This window comes from Cydia splendana, chromosome 22 (genome assembly GCF_910591565.1).
Source record: "Cydia splendana chromosome 22, ilCydSple1.2, whole genome shotgun sequence".
Lineage (NCBI taxonomy): Eukaryota > Metazoa > Arthropoda > Insecta > Lepidoptera > Tortricidae > Cydia > Cydia splendana.
The window spans coordinates 10,208,650-10,228,177 of NC_085981.1; the positions used below are offsets into that span (position 1 = coordinate 10,208,650).

The 19,528-nt window shown below is 36.5% G+C and overlaps 2 protein-coding genes across 2 annotated transcripts; one reads left to right on the top strand and one right to left on the bottom strand.

The window, feature by feature from the left end:
• Positions 1-1,915: 1,915 nt before the first annotated feature.
• Positions 1,916-3,280, top strand: LOC134801639 (uncharacterized). Its single transcript, XM_063774257.1, has one exon. It carries the CDS (start codon positions 1,922-1,924, stop codon positions 3,278-3,280), a length of 1,359 nt encoding a protein of 452 aa, XP_063630327.1. The 5' UTR covers positions 1,916-1,921.
• An 11,779-nt stretch (positions 3,281-15,059) lies between these two features.
• Positions 15,060-18,723, bottom strand: LOC134801477 (uncharacterized). Its single transcript, XM_063774084.1, has 2 exons — positions 18,680-18,723; positions 15,060-16,456 (listed from the first exon to the last, which is right to left on the bottom strand). Exon 2 carries the CDS (start codon positions 16,442-16,444, stop codon positions 15,065-15,067), a length of 1,380 nt encoding a protein of 459 aa, XP_063630154.1. The 5' UTR covers positions 16,445-16,456; positions 18,680-18,723; the 3' UTR covers positions 15,060-15,064.
• Positions 18,724-19,528: the final 805 nt, after the last annotated feature.

Consider the following 19,528-nt stretch of genomic DNA (forward strand, 5'->3'; position numbering starts at 1 on the left):
GGGATGTTTTAGAGTTCGTCCCATTTTGTTATCAATAAAATACTGAAATCGCTATAGGCATACCTAAAGCAAAATTATCATTTTTTTAAACAAACACGTGCATTATTTGCTCTCGAAAGGTACTTACTATTGTGCGAATTATATAGACCGGCTGACGAAGATATAATAATGGCATTTTAAGCTCTGTAGTCAATTTTTTTTGTTAAAGGTTGTTCTTATCTCGGGTTATGTTGACAGTTCTTAAGGTCGTATAACAATGGCAAATTATGGATAAACGGATTGTTATCTATTTTGCAATTTCTAGTCCTGTGTAAACAATAAAACAAACCGACAAAGAGTACGTATGCTTAGTATTTTATGTCACTGTATTATATGCCACGTGTTATTAGTTTCTCAACTTACCCAGGTGTTTAACCCTTAAATGCATGAATTTGTCTTACACATACGTCGTTCTCTTTCAAATTTTTATACCTGCGCTACAAGCCCTAAACCCTTACCTAGAGATGCCGCGCTAAGTTATCCGCATTATTATAGTAACCAATGTAACCATCTTATATTATTGAAGCACATTTATAACACTGGAATGGTTTTTAATGTGTACGCAAGAAGTTTTGATTTTTAGTTACATACAAAAATGACCACCTGTCTACTTTCAATCGAGAGTTAATCGAGAAATTTAATCGATTAATATTAAGATTAATTCAATTTCAATCGTATGTTAGGTCGACTAAATTAATCGCGATTAAATTAATCGCCGATTAATTTTGACGATTAACTTTTTTAATCGATTGATTAGTCGATTAAAAAGTTAATCGATTAATGCCCATCTCTGTGTGTAATGATCCAATACTGACACTTAACTCGAGCGCAAACCTTGTCCAAAGATTGTCCTTATTTCTAGTTTTGTTTTAGGGCCAGATATAAAAAAAAAACATTGGCACTATTCTCGCGGTTATTGGCACCATCATAAAGTAAGTACTCCACCTCCACCGGCCGACCCCATTACCTCGCTCTTCTCCCTGCGCCGCCTTCACCCCCTCATATTCAACGATCGACGCCATCACAGATTAGTCTGCGCCCAGCGCTGTTTCAAGGTGAACCTGCGTTTTTACGCTCCGTTGGCTTATTACGGACAATTTAGGTGAGATTTTGTGTTAATTTGTTTATTTTATGTTAATAACGTGTTGTTTGTTGTATTTAAATGATTTTTTCATAGAAAATTCCTTTATAATGGAATATATTGATGTTTTTATTTATTAACAAGCACTCGCTCGCTGGCGATCATTTTGTTGTGAGATTTAAGATATGTAGGTAAATACCATGCAGTATTTAGTTAGGGTTTTAACAATATAATTATGTAGGTGAGTGTGTATGTATTTAAACAGCATAACATATGATATTGTAGGTATGTCTGTCTCTGTGAGTGTGTGTGTGTGTGTGTGTGTGTGTGTGTGTGTGTGTGTGTGTGTGTGTGTGTGTGTGTGTGCGCGCGTGCGTGCGTGCGTGCGTGCGTGCGTGCGTGCGTGCGTGTTCTAGCTTCGCAAAACATGCCAGATGCACTACAGCACTATTATAAGCTTTTATTGTTAGTACCTATGTATGTATGTTAGTGTGGGTCAAATCTTGGTAGCTAAATTTGACCCACTTCCCGATTTCCGACTAAGCTGAAATTTTGCGTAAGTACATGTGTAAATCGGATGACAATGCAATATTATGATGACATGGAACTGATCTGATGATGGAGACAAGAGGTGGCCACGGGAACTCTGTGATAAAACAACGCAAACTAATTGTGTTTGGGTTTGTTAGAATTGTCACCATAAGTATTATTTGCCAAAAAGGAAGTTTTTGCCAAAAACTTATTTTATAATTTTATTCAGTACCTATTTCTTTATGTTCTTCAGGTTAAAACAAGACCAAAATGAATAAAGCTCAACTTACTCATATGGAACAAATGGTAAAAGACGCGCATTTGGTTGATTTGCGAATGAAACTGAAGATGGCAGAACAAATATATAAGTACACTAAAATGCCAATCAAATTAACCGTGCCCCCTAATGCTACTCTTCTCGATATAAATGAAAATATTTTCAATAAACTCAATGATCGAATAGAAACTATGAAAACCGGGGAATTTAAACAACTTCAGGAATTTAAAATGCAGAAGCAAATGTTACTCAAAGTAGATCATAACAAATTTTCATATATGGACATCAGAGAATTCCTAATAGAACATTACATTGAGAAAGAAGATATCCCGACGAAGGAAAATCTCATTGTCGATCTGGAACTCAGAACTATATTTTGTAACAGCGATACCCTAAATTATTATCTCAAAAAACATGGATTTATTTGGAGAATACTTCCAGGAACGGAAAAGGGCATACTTACTGAACATCCGAAAAGAACCGCTGATAGATATAGATATTTCAAAAAGTTAAAACAATACAGATCAGAGAACAAAGACATAGTTTATATAGAAGAATTTTATAACAACATTTATCCCAACCATGAAAACATGCCCAGGAAACGAGCATGTAAATGGTGCATTGCAGCAATTACAGAAAACTCTTTAATTAAAGCGGGGACATATATGCATCCAGCAGCACCCGGAGTCGATTTGTACGTATGGCTGAAAGATGAATTGATACCTTTGTTGCCGAAAAACTCAGTCGTGGTAGTTGAAGAGAAGATGAATAAAGAAGTGGATGATTATCAATTTCCCGATGCACTTAACAGTAAGGATGAAATAAAAGATTGGTTAAACGTAAATAACGTTCCTTTTGCAGAAAGCATGCGTAAAGTTGAATTAATGACGCTCGTACATAAATTCACGAAAGAAAGAGGAGTCATTTTGGATGAGATTTTAAAGTCGCACGGACACGAAGTGTTGCGTAAACAAAAAGGCTTCCCGAATTTAAGTGTGATTGCACCTTTAACAAAACATTTGAAAGATCATTATGGCAAAGTGTTAAGAGGAATAAAAGAAAGAGAAGGATTACTAATAGATGCCTTAAAAGGTTGCACTGTAGGACAATGGAAGAACATGTTTGACACTGTTAAAGAAGTAGAAGAAAGGATACTTCGTGAAGATCTGTTACTAGAAGAAATAATAGATAAATTGATGTCAATGACTTCTCAGGAGGGTTTGGATAAAAACCAATGTTTTAATAATTTCGAACGAGATCTAGACTATTATGTAGTCGAGAAAAAGACCATAAATTTTAACAAAACTGGTTATAGATGTGTACGTTCATATACAAATACAGGGTGTCCCTAGCCATTAAAGCCGAAATGTACATATGCATTAGGGTATTTAAAACCAGTATACAAAGTATCATAACAATCGGTGTAGCAGTTACGATGAAATTAACAAATTACGATTTTGTATACTTTGGAACAACCTGTATGTGTTAGTAGCTCCTGAGGTAATAGGGTATTTTCCTACTAGTCAAATCAGTTACTTTTTTAGAACTGTCAAAACGATTTGCTAATATGGAATTTATATGAAACATTACATCGTGACGTCACAGTGAACTCACCTACTTTTTATATTTCTATCCGATTTATTAAATAGAACTTGTGTTTAAAAATAACTCCTATCTGTGTTTTTCTAATAATTATCTCGTGCTTTATTTCATGCATGGTGTAAAATAATTTATTTTAATTACAGTATAATTACCCTATTAATAGTATGAAACCTTCTTCGACCGTTTTGATTATCTTTTTTTCTTTCATCATTGCCGCACATTTTCAAACAAATTGTCAAAAGCACTGCCAATGATTAATAACAGTATGTTTTTTTATGTTGTCGATTATTGGAAATAACTTTTGTTTGTTTTTTTTTTAATCTTTTGTTCTAATTAAAATAATATTACCGTTAGAGCATTTCTGAGTAGTAACCCTACGTGGGATTTCAGGGTTTGTCCAATGGCATAGGTCACCCTGTATAATATAAGACACGATGTTTTTGAGTATCTTCATTTGGGTACATAAATATATGATTTAATTTATATGCTTACTGTAGTTTCATTCAAAAATATTGCATAGAATTATCGAAAGAGAAAAAAGATTACAATTTATTGCTTTGCAAATCCGTATACTTACTGGGCTATTAGTAAGTATTAGACTAAAGTGATAGCTGTTAAGGTTTGCTTTCCTCTTAAAAATTGCGTGCCACAAGAGACAACAAGACAAGACCCTTAAAACCCGTAACAAACCAAATAAATAAACAAACTATCCCGATCTCCCTAATTAAGCAAAACCTTTGTTGCTGCCATCGAAACACATGGTCTGAAACCTGTGTTCCGCCGAGCATCGCAGATACCCCATCGCCAATACCTTGGGTTAATTAAAACTTACTTCCTAAGCCCACTTACCCATGCCTAAGGGATAACATCTTATTACAAACACAACCCAAAACAAACCCTTTCACAAGAACAATAAAGTTCCAAATCCATCGCGACGACAAAAGAACTTCAACGGTAATTTTCAATTGTAACTGCGACGTTCTAAAGCTAAAACTGGCGAACGAATTTAATCACCGAAGTAAAGTAAGTTCACTTACATGTGAATAAGGGGCTATTCATAAATTACGTCATTTCAAATTAGGGGGGGGGGGGGTCTGGACATCGGATGACGGTAGCATGAAGTAGGAGGAAATAGAGTCATTTGAAGCATGATTTTTGGATGATTATAGGGGGGGGGGGGTCCAAAATCGTCAAAAATCGATGACGTAATTTATGGACAGCCCCTAAGGTTCTTATTTGAATGGCGCGCGGAAAGCAGACGGCATTACTCGATTAAAGAATCCTAATCGAAGCCTGTAGAATTCGGTGCATTTTATAAATCAACTCAAATTCAACTTAGTCGCGTTAGATTTAAAGTTCAAATTCGCTTGTGAATCTTTATGGAATTTTTAAAATGGGACTTGCATTTTATGTATGCTTAGCGCTTGGATAACGGATTTTTCAAGAATATTCGCGAATTATGTCGTTATGAGATAGCAGTCCCAATACGCGTTAAGTCAACTGAAAAATTGATTTGGCATTTGGTATGTAGTAGTGGAATTTAAATTGAGCCTTAAATTTACTTTAAGTAGGGGCTTGTTCTGTGAATTGATGCTCTCGTATGCCAATTTCAATAGGATGAAAATGAAATTAGATGCCTAAATCCTTATTTTACCTTTATTATGTTATCAAGCGAAATACAGTGGAAACTGGATAAGTGGAATCGCAAGGGACCGGCTGTTTAGTTCCGCTTATCCAGGTTTTCCATTTATCCAGTTTTCCACTTAACCAGGTTCAAATAAAACGTTTTCTCACTTACAGAGGCTCTCGCTAACAGAGGTTGTGGATGCTAGTAATGTCGCTTATAGAGGTCACGTATGGTATGATCAAGACTTAAATAAGCAACTTTTATTAAATATGTATGTAGATATGTATGTATTAACAAAAATAGGTATGGAATCCTGACTTTAAAAAAAGCAATACTGTAAATAATCCACAGTACCTACTCGTATACAATTTTCAAAATTACAAAAACAAAATCACTCCTAATATTTATTTATGCAAGAGAAACCAGTATGGTTAAATAAATCAATGTACCGATTGTACTTTAATGCAAAAAAACTGAACGATGTGTGATCTCATACAAAATACGTAGTTAAAACACGAACCATAATGTTAACGAAACAAACTACCCTCCTTGTTACGGTTTATTAAAAATACTAATTTTATAACGCCGAGCTATTCCACTCATAGAGGTTTCGGAGACGGCTGCTTCCAGTTACAGAGGTAAAAATAAGAAATTTTCGAAAAAATGGATTTCGCTTATAGAGGTCCCAAAATTCCACTTATAGAGGTAATTCGTTGCCAAGGGACTGGAACCGAGAACTTGGGTCCACTTAAAGAGGTTTTCCACTAACCCAGGTTCCACTTATCCAGTTTCCACTGTATATTAAATTCACCTTCTTGGAAAAACGGTGCCAAGGGCCGCATAATTTTATCTGAATGGTTATGTATTGAATACTTCCAATAAATGTACCTATTTACCTTCTATTGTTGCCTTGAAAGGTAGGTAAATATGCCAGCGCTCATCTCAGACATCTCAGTACAAATAAGGCGAAGAACCCACGTAGCGGTATGGCACGCACCGCTGCGTCGCGCGGCACGGGCGGCGTAAAGTTTGTATCACGGTGTAGGTAATCCGCCTCGACCGGACACACACATGACACCGTGTCGCTATCGCGCGGTGCGCAGTCTTGAGTCTAGGCGGTTTGCTTCTTACGCTACGTCTTACGTAGGCGAACAACGCGCGAACGCGAAGCGACGCGGCGCGGCGGGCCCAAGGCGTTCGCGTTCGCAACGAGATCGCCCACGTAGGACACTTCTATATGTATTAAATGATTGATTCACCCCGTGCCGCATCGCTTCGCGTCGCGTTCGCGTGTTGTTCGCCTACGTAGTACGCTGCGTAAAAGTTTCGCGCCGCGCCACCGCCGTACCGTGCGGCGCAGCGGTGCCACGCCGCTACGTGGCTTCTTCGCCTAAAGAGAAACATCTACCTATCTAGCAGTCAAGCACCAAGTTACAATAATTCAATTTTTATTAAATTGCAAAATAGGTCGGTAGGTTCCCTTTCCCTAATAAGGGCCATCCCACGCTAGTGTCTTCCGAGCTTCGGAGTCTGATCAGCGCTATGGAAAATGGCATCGCAGCGCAGTAGTTGCGCCAACGTTGCGTCGAGCAGCAACCATAGGGTTGTTTTTGGTTGGAATACAATACTCTTTATTGCACACCTTACACATAGCCTAAACAATATTATATGCCGAGAATATTTGCCCGGACAAATTTAATGTAATCTAGTTTCCGTGTGATTTTTTTTTAGACATTTGCCTAATTTCTAAAAACGTGTAACTATTCAATATGCATACTTATGCACCAACCATATTTAACAGACTGATTAACCTGTTTAGACGACAACGGTTTCACTCACTTGAATTTTTAGTCGCTATTGGCGACATGTTTCGGGCCCTTCGGGGGTCCTTCCTCAGGCTCGAGTGCTCGCGGCGGTTTAAAATATGTCTCACGAAAGTTTAATATCGAGACTGATTAACGTCAAACAGCAGTGAAGTATGAAATTTCCCATCCAAAAAGAACGAACGCTTTAACGGTGACAAACGGTTTGGTGCAACCGACCCTCAAGTACCTACTCAGTTTGCACACTTACATTACAATGTGACACTGCGCGCAGCGTACGTCTACTAGCCTAAAGGTGGCCACTGACGAGCGTTCCAATAGTCCAAATAGCGTGGCTGCAATCCAAAATCGGTCCGTGAATGTCAAAAACGTACAATGTTTAATATTAGGATGCCGTCCATTTGGATGAATCCATTGTAACGGCATCCATTTGGAAGGCTCGTCAGTGGCGTGCTTAAGAAACAGCGAAGCTATTCAAAGCAATATAAAGTTCCGTAACAGCAAGTTATTAGCATTAGTAAGTGTTCAAGGAAATAGTTCCGGAGCTATACCTACATAGTTATAATCTTCACGTTCACATTTCTCTGAAACGCTCATATCCTTAGCTTCCTTGAAGTCTTGCTATGAAGAAAGTTTTACATTTGTTATGCATAGTTACACATGTACCTATTGGAATAGCCGGGACTTCACCCTTTAAGATAAAACACTAAAACTATATATAGGCCTCGTATGTAGGCCTAATGTATACTTATTTCAAAAACATTAAAAATGGAAATTGATTTTAGGTACCGTCACGCTCCGCGATTGTTGCGCCACGCTATTTAGGGTCCTAGCTAAATTAGTTGTCAATACTATGCTATAGAATTTCCAATTTAGCGAGAACCCTAAATGGCATAACAACCCCGTGTGGTGACTGTACCTAGTGTACCTACCTACAATCAATGTACCTACATACATTTAAAAAGCATCTTAAACTTAAATCGTGTTTTTTTTGTGGAACAACAATAAAATGTTTAAGTAGGTACCTATTGAAAAAAACCTAGTTAGGTCTTAATAAGTTAATACTAATTAGGTTAACTAGGTTATTAAACAGCAAGGTTTATTGGCCAACCTATAGATAACAATAATAATTAAAGTGTAAAGGCTTTATTCTTCAATATATTCATTGAATTCATTAAAAAAGCATACTGTCTGCTATGGTATAGGGTTGCCAACTCGGATTTTGAAAAAATGCTAGACTAATGTCATGATTATGCCAAAATTATGCCAAATATGCTAAAATAATGCTAAAATGTCACTTGAAAATAGACACTTAAAATAATATGGTGTCTAAAAATATTCAGTAAAAAATACCGTACTTTGTCAGTAGAAAATTCAAATTTTCTATGGGATGATAATACTTCGCGCCTACTATTTTTTTTAAATTTGCCGCTTTTGTTTACTAACGGAAATGGCTTGACATACTATAGTTACGACGGTTACAAGTCTGCTGTTGTTTGGAAATATAGGCTGGCCGCAGACGCACGGAATTTTCATTTGGTTTCCGGACAGTCAGGTGTGAACGGGACGTCGCTATACACATAACTATACATGTCTCGTTTGCACCTGTCATTCCGTACAGAAAATTCTGTGCGTCTGTGGTCAGCCTTATTATTGACCAAGTGAGCTCAAAATGCGAGCAAAGCTTCTCCGTTTCAGGCGTATAACCAGGCATATAAATTCAAATTTCCAGCAACTATCTCTGTCAATCTAATTACGCATTAATTGGAGTAAAAGAGGTAGTTGCTCGAAATTTTCGTTATCGACGTTCGTGGTAAGCCCTCTGCTAGGACTAAAATGTCGACTGTTGTCCCATCCCAGCAAAATAGCAAAACAGAGACTACCAGCAAGATCAGTGAAGGCCAGTCCAGATGGGACAATTTTCGCCCAACCTGATTATATTGTCTGATCAAATCATAAGGCGATGGCGCATATTGCTGCTGTCAAGTTGGTGCAAACGTGGCTTAGACTAAATTATGCTAAAAAATATGCCAGATGCTAAATGGAAAATTTTGGTGCCAAAGCGAGTGAAAATATACCAAATCTGGCATGATTTATGCCAAGTTGTCAACACTGATTCGTAGGGTAGGTAAAATACCACGCAAACAAATAAAACCGTGTTCTTTTATTTTTGACGACCGGTCTGGTCTAGTGGATAGTGACCCTGTCTGCTAAGCCGATGGTCCTGGGTTCGAATCCCAGTAAGGGCATTTATTTGTGTGATGAACACTAATATTTGTTCCTGAGTCATGGTTGTTTTCTATGTATATAAGTATGTATTTATCTATACAAGTATATATGTATATCGTCCCCTAGTACCCATAGTACAAGCTTTACTTAGTTTGGGGCTAGGTTTGATCTGTGTAAGATGTCCCCTAATATTTATTTATTTTTATTTATTTATTTATTTATTTTTCAAAACCACAGCCACAGGGATTCAGGGTAACATTCCATTTCTGACCGCAGCTGCACTACTAGTACGAACGCGTCGGTGTTATTGTCAATTTCCATAGTAAAATGAATACATCAAACATCAAACATCAAACATCAACATTTATTCAGCAAATAGGCCACAAGGGCACTTTTACACGTCATCATTGAATTTACATACATGCAAAAATAGTAACATCAACAATTTTATAAAATAAAACTAATTATTAAGTATTACAATTACTAAGAGATGTATATGGTCTCTTAATGTCGAATTACATAAAAAATACAGATACAAAACACAAAAAAAAATCTATAATATTTAGAGGTGTAAATGTCTCTAGGTGTCAGAACTATAAGATTATATAGTTTATCAAGTTATCCTTAGAGATGTATAGGGTCTCCAAGAGTCAATATCCTGTATAATTAATACATTCATTAAGAGAAAAGAAACATACGAGAGCAGAATGAGGCGTCTCACTGTAATTAATTAATAAAAATAAAGTTACTAAGTATAATAGCTTGTGTTAGCTTAAACAGACCAGTCTCCACAAACAGCACCCGTTCACGAGTATGACGCGTATCTCAGCCATCGCCTCCCTCAACCTTCATTCGGGAAAGTGGCGACCCGATCAACGACGCCACCGTAAGCATAGACTTTTAAGCGAGCATGACATGTTCAAGCTACCGGCCTATAATAATATTAAAATAGTAATAACATGTAGCTGTAAGACACGGCATTTTGTGCTCGTATGTTACATAAAAAGACAGTATAGCTTCACATAATTACTAGCCTAAGTTGACTTAGAGATGTAAAGGTCTCTAAGTGTCAGAAACATTAAAAATATAGGTATGTACAATCAAAAATAAAATATATAAATAAATACTTAGAGATGTATAAGGTCTCCAAGTGTCCAAAACTAAAATTAAATTAAACAATTTAATCAAGCGAGAACATCATTGTCTCATGTGTCAATTCTACTGGACACTAGCATATTTAATTCACAATGTAAAAAAAACAATATTTATTTAGCTCTTATTATACTAATGAAATCAAGCTACCTGCTTAAAGGCATCTCTATCGTTTATAAAATCATTTACAGTGTAGTACGCCTTACTTAACAAGGAGCGCTTAATGTGCGACTTAAATTTGTGAAGTGGTAAATTCACTACATCAGTGGGGACTTTGTTATAAAAACGTGTACAGTTCCCGACGAAAGACGTACTAACCTTACGGAGGCGGTGGGCGGGCACAGCAAGCTTATGTTTGTTTCTAGTGTTATAGTTATGGATATCACTGTTAACCTTGAATTCGTGGATGTTTTTCCGAACATACATAATATTCTCTAGTATGTATTGAGATGCAACGGTAAGAATGTTAACTTCTTTGAATTTCTCTCTTAGGGATACTCGAGCGCCCAGTCCATAGATGGAACGTACAGCGTACAGCTCGTTTTTGCAGCACAAATATTGTCTGAATATCTGCCGCTTTTCCCCACAACAGAATTCCATAAGACATAACACTATGGAAGTAACTAAAGTATACCAGCCTGGCCGTCTCTACGTTTGTTAGCTGTTTTATTCTCCTCACTGCATAGGCTGCTGAACTAAGTTTTCCGGCTAGAGTGCCTATATGTGCATGCCATTGCAGTTTGGAGTCTAGAGTGACTCCCAGGAAAACAGTTCGATCCTCAAATTCCAGCGTATCACCTTTTATTTTAATCTTGCTGTTATTTACCTGCTTGACGTTAGGTAGCGTAAACTTGATGCATTTGGTTTTCTTGGCGTTCAAAAGCAAATTGTTTGCCGTAAACCAGTTTACTATGGTAGATAGCGCGTCATTAATGCTCTCGAAGCTATTTTCCTTTCTGTCCACTTTAAATATAAGGGAAGTGTCATCTGCAAATAACACTATATCATGTCTATCTTGCACAACTTTTGGTAAGTCATTAATGTATACCAAAAACAGGAAGGGACCAAGAATTGAACCTTGAGGCACTCCGAGGGCTACCGGGGACCCCGCCGATTGAGTTCCATTAATAACTACTCGCTGAGTTCTATCCGAAAGGTACGATGAGACCAGGTCAAGGGCACTAGCTTTTATCCCATAGCGGCTTAATTTTCTCTTTAAATTTTCGTGATCGACGCAATCAAATGCCTTTGACAGATCACAGAAAATTCCAACAGCATCTTGAGCTTTTTCCCAGGCATCAAAGATGTGTTTTAGAAGTACCGCACCGGCGTCAGTAGTTGATCGACCTTTGGTGAAACCAAATTGATTGCTATCAAGCAGTTTGTTTCTGTTGAAATGTGACAATAGTTGATTCAGAATAAGTTTCTCGAACACTTTGCTTAATGCCGGTAGTATTGAAATCGGTCTAAAGTTCGTGGGATCTGTTCTTGTTCCTGATTTAAACAGAGGGATAATTTTGCTATGTTTCATAATATCTGGAAAAATTCCAGCATCAATGCATCTGTTGAAAATCTCAGCTAAGTATGGTATAATTGACTCAATAATGGAATCTAATACTTTGACAGACAGGCCCCAAAGATCTTCTGTTTTCTTTAAATTTAAAGACCTAAAAGTCTTAAGAACTATATTCGGAGAGACATACGAAAATTTGAAGATTTCTGTACATTCTGCCACATTTGTCTTCAAAATTTCTTCAGCGACGTCTGGCGATGAATTAAGGGATCTTGTTGTTTCTACCGGGATATTCGAGAAAAACCGCTCAAAATGATCTGCCACTTCACGGTCGGAACTTACTAAAGTGTCAGCAATTCGTAGGTTGTAGTGCGGATCCTTCAGTTTACGTTTTCCAGTTTCATTGCTGATAACTTGCCATACAGTTAGTTAGAATGGTAGTGCTGCTGTCGTTGGTACAGTTGGTGTCGTTGGTTTATGGTACAGTCGCCATCAGACATATCAGACCGACCAGAGTGTTCACAAATATCTGAACATAGCCTCTATTATCAAAACATTAAAGTGCATTTTCAGATAATTTTGACCACCTTGGCCGCTCCGATCCTCCGATAGATCTGATGGCGACTATGACTATGATGAACACTGAGCAGTGTCAAAACTTCTTAGAAATATCGATATTTTCTACTAACTTTATAAAAAATGGTGTCCAGCGCTTGTAGCATGGTCGCATTACCCGCAGAGTAATGACGGAGGCCTATGTTTTTCGACTTTGCATTTCCAATAATAAACTTTCCTTTTCTTTGTATTTTCCATAATGTTTATTTAGGGTCGCCGTCATCGAAAACGATGAGATTGAGGAGGACTATATAGGACTACCTATATTTCCAATGATTTATTTTGTGAAATCATTTATTTAAACCAGCTATTTGTAATATCCTTGGATTGGTCTTTTGATAGGCTTGCGTAGGGATATAGATCCAACACGTAGAGGCCCCTTAGAGGGCTGTAATGTTATGTAGAACGCCTGCTGGAACCCATTTACAAGCGCAACAATAATGAACCGGTCGCAGCAGGCATTGGGACTATTGTAGAAGAAGTGAATAGTATACCGGTCTATGGATTGAAGTTTACACAACGCGACTTAATTAAGTCTAAGTCTCATAATCCAGCTATATTATTATTACACCTACTGTTAACTTCATTTCAATAATTTTCCCAAGTACACATTTTTCCCACGTTTGATTTTACTAAACAACCTACTACTACATTACAAAACGACTCATCTTTCCTTTCATTTCAACTCAAACACAACTTCTCTGCAATAAAGTTTATTTTAGCTTGCATTTTAAATTACCTTACGTTGAAATTGCAAGTTAGTGTAGACTATAATTTTACAGATACTATTGTGCCTTAGAAGGTTGCCCGATTAAACTTAGGTAGATTAAGACCATTTGTGACGTTTTCAACCAAAAGGTACCACATTCTCGGTTGTCGATAAAGTGGATTTCATGGTGGAAGCGATATGGAAATGGCGCCTTGTAGATAATCGACAATAAGTACCCTTTTGGTTGAAAATGGCACATTTTTAGTTATTAAGTCTAAGGCCTTAGGGTTAAATGTGGCCTTAGGTTTCTATAAACGGACTCTGCCGTAAATAGCCATGAAGAATTTTCATTTAAAATTATAATGGATTTTCCAAGAATGTTTTGTAACTTGGCAAATAACATTTTATAGGTTTTATGTTATAATGATTCATATAAGAAAATGTGGGTATCATTCTGTTATCGCTCCGAATTATAACATTTTTATATGAATTCGTTGTAAAAATATTTTTTGTCTTTATTAAAATAGAAACGGAATATTCAAGAATTGTGATCTAGTGTTTATTATTCCATATAAATCACAATTTCAATTTTTTTTTTCTCCACCTTGGGGGATGGAATATTTAAGTTTTATTTTAAAGCTATTTATAATCTTCTAGTGGTACCTACCTGTCTCTTATACAAATGAAATGAGAGCGAGCAAATTATTGTTTCAGCTTTTAACACAAAAAATCGTGGTCTTTCTTATAATTTTAACATGCACCTGTATGCTACGACGACCACTTACCACCAGCCGAACCGTACCCATTTGCTACTATCACCAGACGTGGCTCACTCCGCGATTTCATCGCTTTGCAACAGGTAGCTACAAGTACATCCGTCCCACACCAATTTTGGTGGCTAGCCATAAGCCGCGCGTGGCGCTGTCGCCACCTAGCGGCCATATCTGTCCTGATCGTAACAGACGCGTTTTGTTAGAGAATGAGTCTTCTGTACCTAGTACTATTATTTATTCTGTGCTATCATGCTTTAATTTAAACCCTACATAAAGTTTTATTAACTCGCACACTATACTTAATACTTAAGGTTGAAGGCCATCCTACTCACGGCTCGCTCCCTTAAAGATAAGGCCCGCATATGTAATAATCAACCTTATTTCATATGTGTTAGGGTTTATATTGCAATGGTATTGTACGAGATTAATTCAAAGATGATTGCTTCACTAGTAACCATAATTATTGGAACGAACACCTGGGTTCTCTATGGAATCTATATATTTTCGAGATAGGCTCGAGACACCTAACATGCCTTTGTTGGATGGTGTTATACATATACAACATCCATTAAGTATGGTCCCAGTCCCAGACCCCATTTATTGTTCATGCTTCATGAAATAAGTAATGGCAAAGAGAATTTGAAATAGAGAGTTACGGTCATGGTAAATAATGTAGCTACATTACATTTTAAAATTAATGTTTAATAAGTTACCACATGTCAAATGGCGTTCTAACAGTTTTATATTCTGTCGAAAGATGGCAGTAAATTTACAGTGGCTACATAATTTACTTTGACAATCCGTCTCTATGCACTCTGTTCTCTTTGGTAAAGGTATGTTCTGAAAAGCGAATATGTGACCAGAGATGTGCGAGGATGCGTAACGAGGGATCTGTCTGTTAAGAGTATTAAGGACCAATAGAAATTGCCGACTAGAGCTGTGCTGAGCGAGGATAGGTAGGTACTTAAATGAAGTGATTCTATTGGTTCTTAAAAAACACATCCCTCGCTACGTATCCTCGCAGTCTCGCACATCTTTAGTGGAAACGCAGCCTTAGAGTAAGTGCGCGTCTGTGAAAATAAAAACGATTTAGTTATTGTTTAAATATATTTAATGATTTGTAATATTGAGTTCTTTGCATGTTTTCATACAATTTTAATAGATTATCAGAAAGAAGTATATATTTCTGCTCCGCTGTTCTACTGTATTCATCTAACTTTGAATTTGTCTCCCATTCTTTCGGCAATCCTTCATTTTTGACCATAGTCATCAGTTTATCTATCACATGCTCTATTTCCAAGTCTTCTCTATATATATCTCTTTCTTTGTCTAGCAATATGTTACCTAAATTGTTCCAATATTCAAGCGGACAATTTTGGACGATTGTATTTGCTGTGTTAGTTATTGCGTGCTGATGTTGCTTCATTGTGGACTTAATTAAAGGTATTGTGGTAGCGTTGTTCATCTCATGCACAAGAAAGCCCCAGAAAGGATCAAAAAAGTTGTTGTTTAAATTGCACTTCTTTTTCCTTATTGTGATATGGCCCCTTGCTCTAAAACTGAGTTCTGCTGACGACAGTTTCTCGACACTACTTTTTTTAACTGTCTTTACAAGGTTATACAATTCTACTCGGTGCATTTTAGGATCATGAGGCACTTCGTTAGCGTTCAACCAGTTTATAATATCCTCCTTCGACAGATCACTAACAACTTTATCTTCGTCGTTACTTAGAACGTTTTCTTGGAAAATTATTACGCTTTCCTCGGGCAGTTGGGGTAAAATTTTCTCTTCTACCCAATTCGTCATATACTCCTGGCCATTCCCGCAACAATAGATATAACCCAAGTGACCAAACTTTTGCGACGCTGCTATTATAAACCGAGTTTTTGATTCAACGTTGTCTTCTTTGAAACTAAATTTACCGTGGTTTATGATCAGGTTAACCTTCCCTATGTACACTATGTTTTTCTTTTGTTCCCTGTACATCATCTTTTTGTATAAAAACCTCTGTCTCTCCATGACCGTTTCTGGTTTTTCGACTATGATTGAAGCCTTTGTCCCTGGCAGCTGTACTAGAGTGAAAAACTTCTTATAACCCTCGTACTCTTGACTATATTTTATCCCTGTTGGTATTTCTAGGAGTTGCGTGTAGTTTTTTAACAGTAGTTTCCGTATACTGTAATACTCAAAATTGTGGCTTTGTATCATTTGTTTTTGTTCTTTTAACCAATCTTCAAATTTGATAGACTTATTGTCAAGAGAATTTACATCCATTAAAGTTACTAAAGGTACTCCAGTAAGCTTTTGGCACTTCATTACGGGAGGAGTGTTATCTTTCCCAGTTGGTATATTCTTAGGCAGTTCACATTGTTTGCTTACATTACTGGCTATATCCATTTTTTTCTGTATATCCTCTTTTTTAAAATCAGATAAATGCTTTTCAAAAACTTCCAACGTCATTTCTGCGGCCATTTTTTCATCCAACTGAAACAATGCATAGGTATGTAATTGTATATATGTATGACCAATAATGGAAAATTAAAATTTCATTGAAAATATCAAGAATTGTCACATTGTGCCCCAACTGTCTCAAAACGTGTTTAAAAAGTCAATAAAAAATTAATACCATTACTGGACGCTTTTTCAATAAATGCCACCTATTGTAATTAGGCTAAACACTACTATAAGTTTATCTTGTGGGTAATAAATACGTTTTGCCTAAACTATAATAGTACATTACGATACAAGTGTGAAAAGTAGGAAATTCGAAACGAGTGGCGATAAATTAAAACACGACCGAAGGGAGTGTCTTAAATCGACACGAGTTGCGAATTACCTATTCGCACATGTTTCGTACAACGTTTTACAATACATAATCGACAGTTGCGTAATGTGCTAATTATCGTACTAGTGCGGTAAGGTAGCACCATATGAACTGTAAACATATTTTCCCGACAAGTTTTTTTCGAATATAGCCTTGATTTCTACCTAAAGTTGAAAATATTAAAAAAATATATATATTCTGGTTCCCAACTGAAAATGCGAAAAAATAAATAAACAGATAACTATTTAAATATGTTATCTGCAATGCTATGGATTAAATCTAAATGCATACGTTAACTTACCGTCCGAAACTTCTTCAACATTGCCTTACATTACCCGACTTAAAAAACGGTGATTATTTATAAAATAGCTGACTATTATCTTATATAATAATACCTACTAATAATGGAACAATCGCGACCATTAGGTACAAAGATAACTGAAATTGAAATATTTTTTTTTTAAACCGGTCAAGTGCGAGTTCGTTTAACTCGCGCACCGAGGTAAACATATAATTTTCTCATGTAACTATGATCACGAAAGACTTTTCACCAGAAGTACGAGTATACTAAGCGCAAAGAGAATAGATAGTATAGAGGGCTATTGCCATAGTATTTTTTTGTAGTTACGGTACATTTACTGCCATCTATCGACACACGATTAAAACTTAAAATATAATTGAAAATGTATAAATTAATCAAAATATGTATCGGATAAATGATTATTGATTTTTATTGTTCCATACTGACCCATGTTCTTTCACTGATATGTGTTTAAATTGTTAAATATCAAACGGCGTCGTCAACGTCATCTAGCCGAGAATAGGCCAAAGGTATGGCGCCATCTATTCGAGAATTACTTTTCTTGATTTCCGAGGCACGTTTTTTTCTTAGACTTTATTTATCTTATACGGAGTTACATACCTATATCTTTGCTAAGCGTAATTGTGTACAGCGCCATCTATCGGCAAATTAGCTAACTAATTTGCGCGACCTGTATGTATGTTGGTTCTTCAGGGATAATTCTTTATTATGTGAACCGATTTCAACTATTTTTAATTTATTTGAAAGGTGTTTTTAGTGTAATTTAAGCACTGTCAAATGATATCCCACTTGACCTGGTAACTAGATTTTGTAATTTTGCCCCCTCTTTATTATGGGCATTTTCCATAATTAATAAAAATAAATTTTAAAAAGTACACTTGCAATGTGTCTGAGTTAGCGTTGTTCTTATAACTATTCCAAATTTCAAATCGATAGTTCTCGAAATATTTAGCAATGTGACAGACAGACGGACGGACAGAGTCCTTATAAGGATTCCTTTTGTACCTTTTTGGTACGGAACCATAAAATCACCTTTTTTTAAGCCAGGCATTGTTATTTGTTGGGTATGTCAGGCAATGTTGACAAAGTTGACGGTGCAAGAAATAAATTACACTGGAAACTATTTTTCAACCATGCACCTAAGTATAAATTAAGTACAACTAATACTTTTTATTACAACTTTTTCATTTAGGTAAAACGATAGTAAACACTTCTTCAAACAAACGCAGTTTTCCCATAGTGCGACTTCTCTCTCTGGACATTATAGAAACAATTTTTATTTTTACGCAATTTGTAGTACCTACTTAAATATATTAACCACAGCTGTGATTTTTAAATTATTTTAAGAGTTAGGAGCTTTTAAATCTGTGTATCGAATTTGTTCATACGATGGGGAATGGCTATGGTTAACATATAATAAATTGTGTAAAAATAATTTCTTTAAATTTAACATCCAAGCAGTAAAATGGGGACTACGTTTGTATGGAGTAGCATTCTTATAAGATACCACCATTTAAAATATCAAAACAGGTATATTAACAAAATTACAAACTTTACTCACCAATAACCGCCGATAACTCAAACGGTGCTACGTCCGTACACAGCGCGCGACAAATACAAAATGGCCGACGCGACGTTGCCGCTGCCGAGTGTCAACGCCCGGTGCCGGCTAACCTCCCCCCGCCGGCGCGGCGGCCGCTCGCGCGTCGGCGCTGATGGTTGCTCGACGAATTAGAGTGCGCCGATTTTAACTGTGGCTCATGAATTTTATGATTTTATCATGGGATTTTTTTTAATTAAAAACCACTAATTTGACAATACACGTATATGTAGTAGTATGTTACTAAATAAATAGGTAGTCAGTAGTTGCGTAGTGACATACACGGTTCTTTTAATGATTCAATATATCCATATATTAGTTCATTGTTAATAGTTATTTATATCGAGGGCTTAGCTAGGTAGAGCCAGACCAAGAAAAGTCTGCAGTGATTTTGATAGCATACGCAGTGCAAGTGTTATTTTAAACGTCAAACTTCTATGAAATTATGACGTATAAATAACACTTGCACTGCGTGTGCTATCAAAATTGTTGCAGACTTATCTTGGTGTAACTCTATACCAAGTGATTTTAATACTTTCTACTGTGGCATACTTAGTTTACATTAGTTTGCATAACTGAGTTGAAGACCAGAAATAAATAGGTACTCGTTTTTTGTTATAAATCTATAGGGGCGGTTTGAGAAATCCATTTTTTTATACACATTTGTATTAGAACGATGGGCTAACGTAGAAGTTAGGGCTTGCAATATCGGATGGTTCCCAATTCCGGAACTGATTTTCGATATTGGATTCCAATTCCGGAATTCCGGAACTGGTTCCGGAATTAGGGTTTATCATAATTTTATGAGAT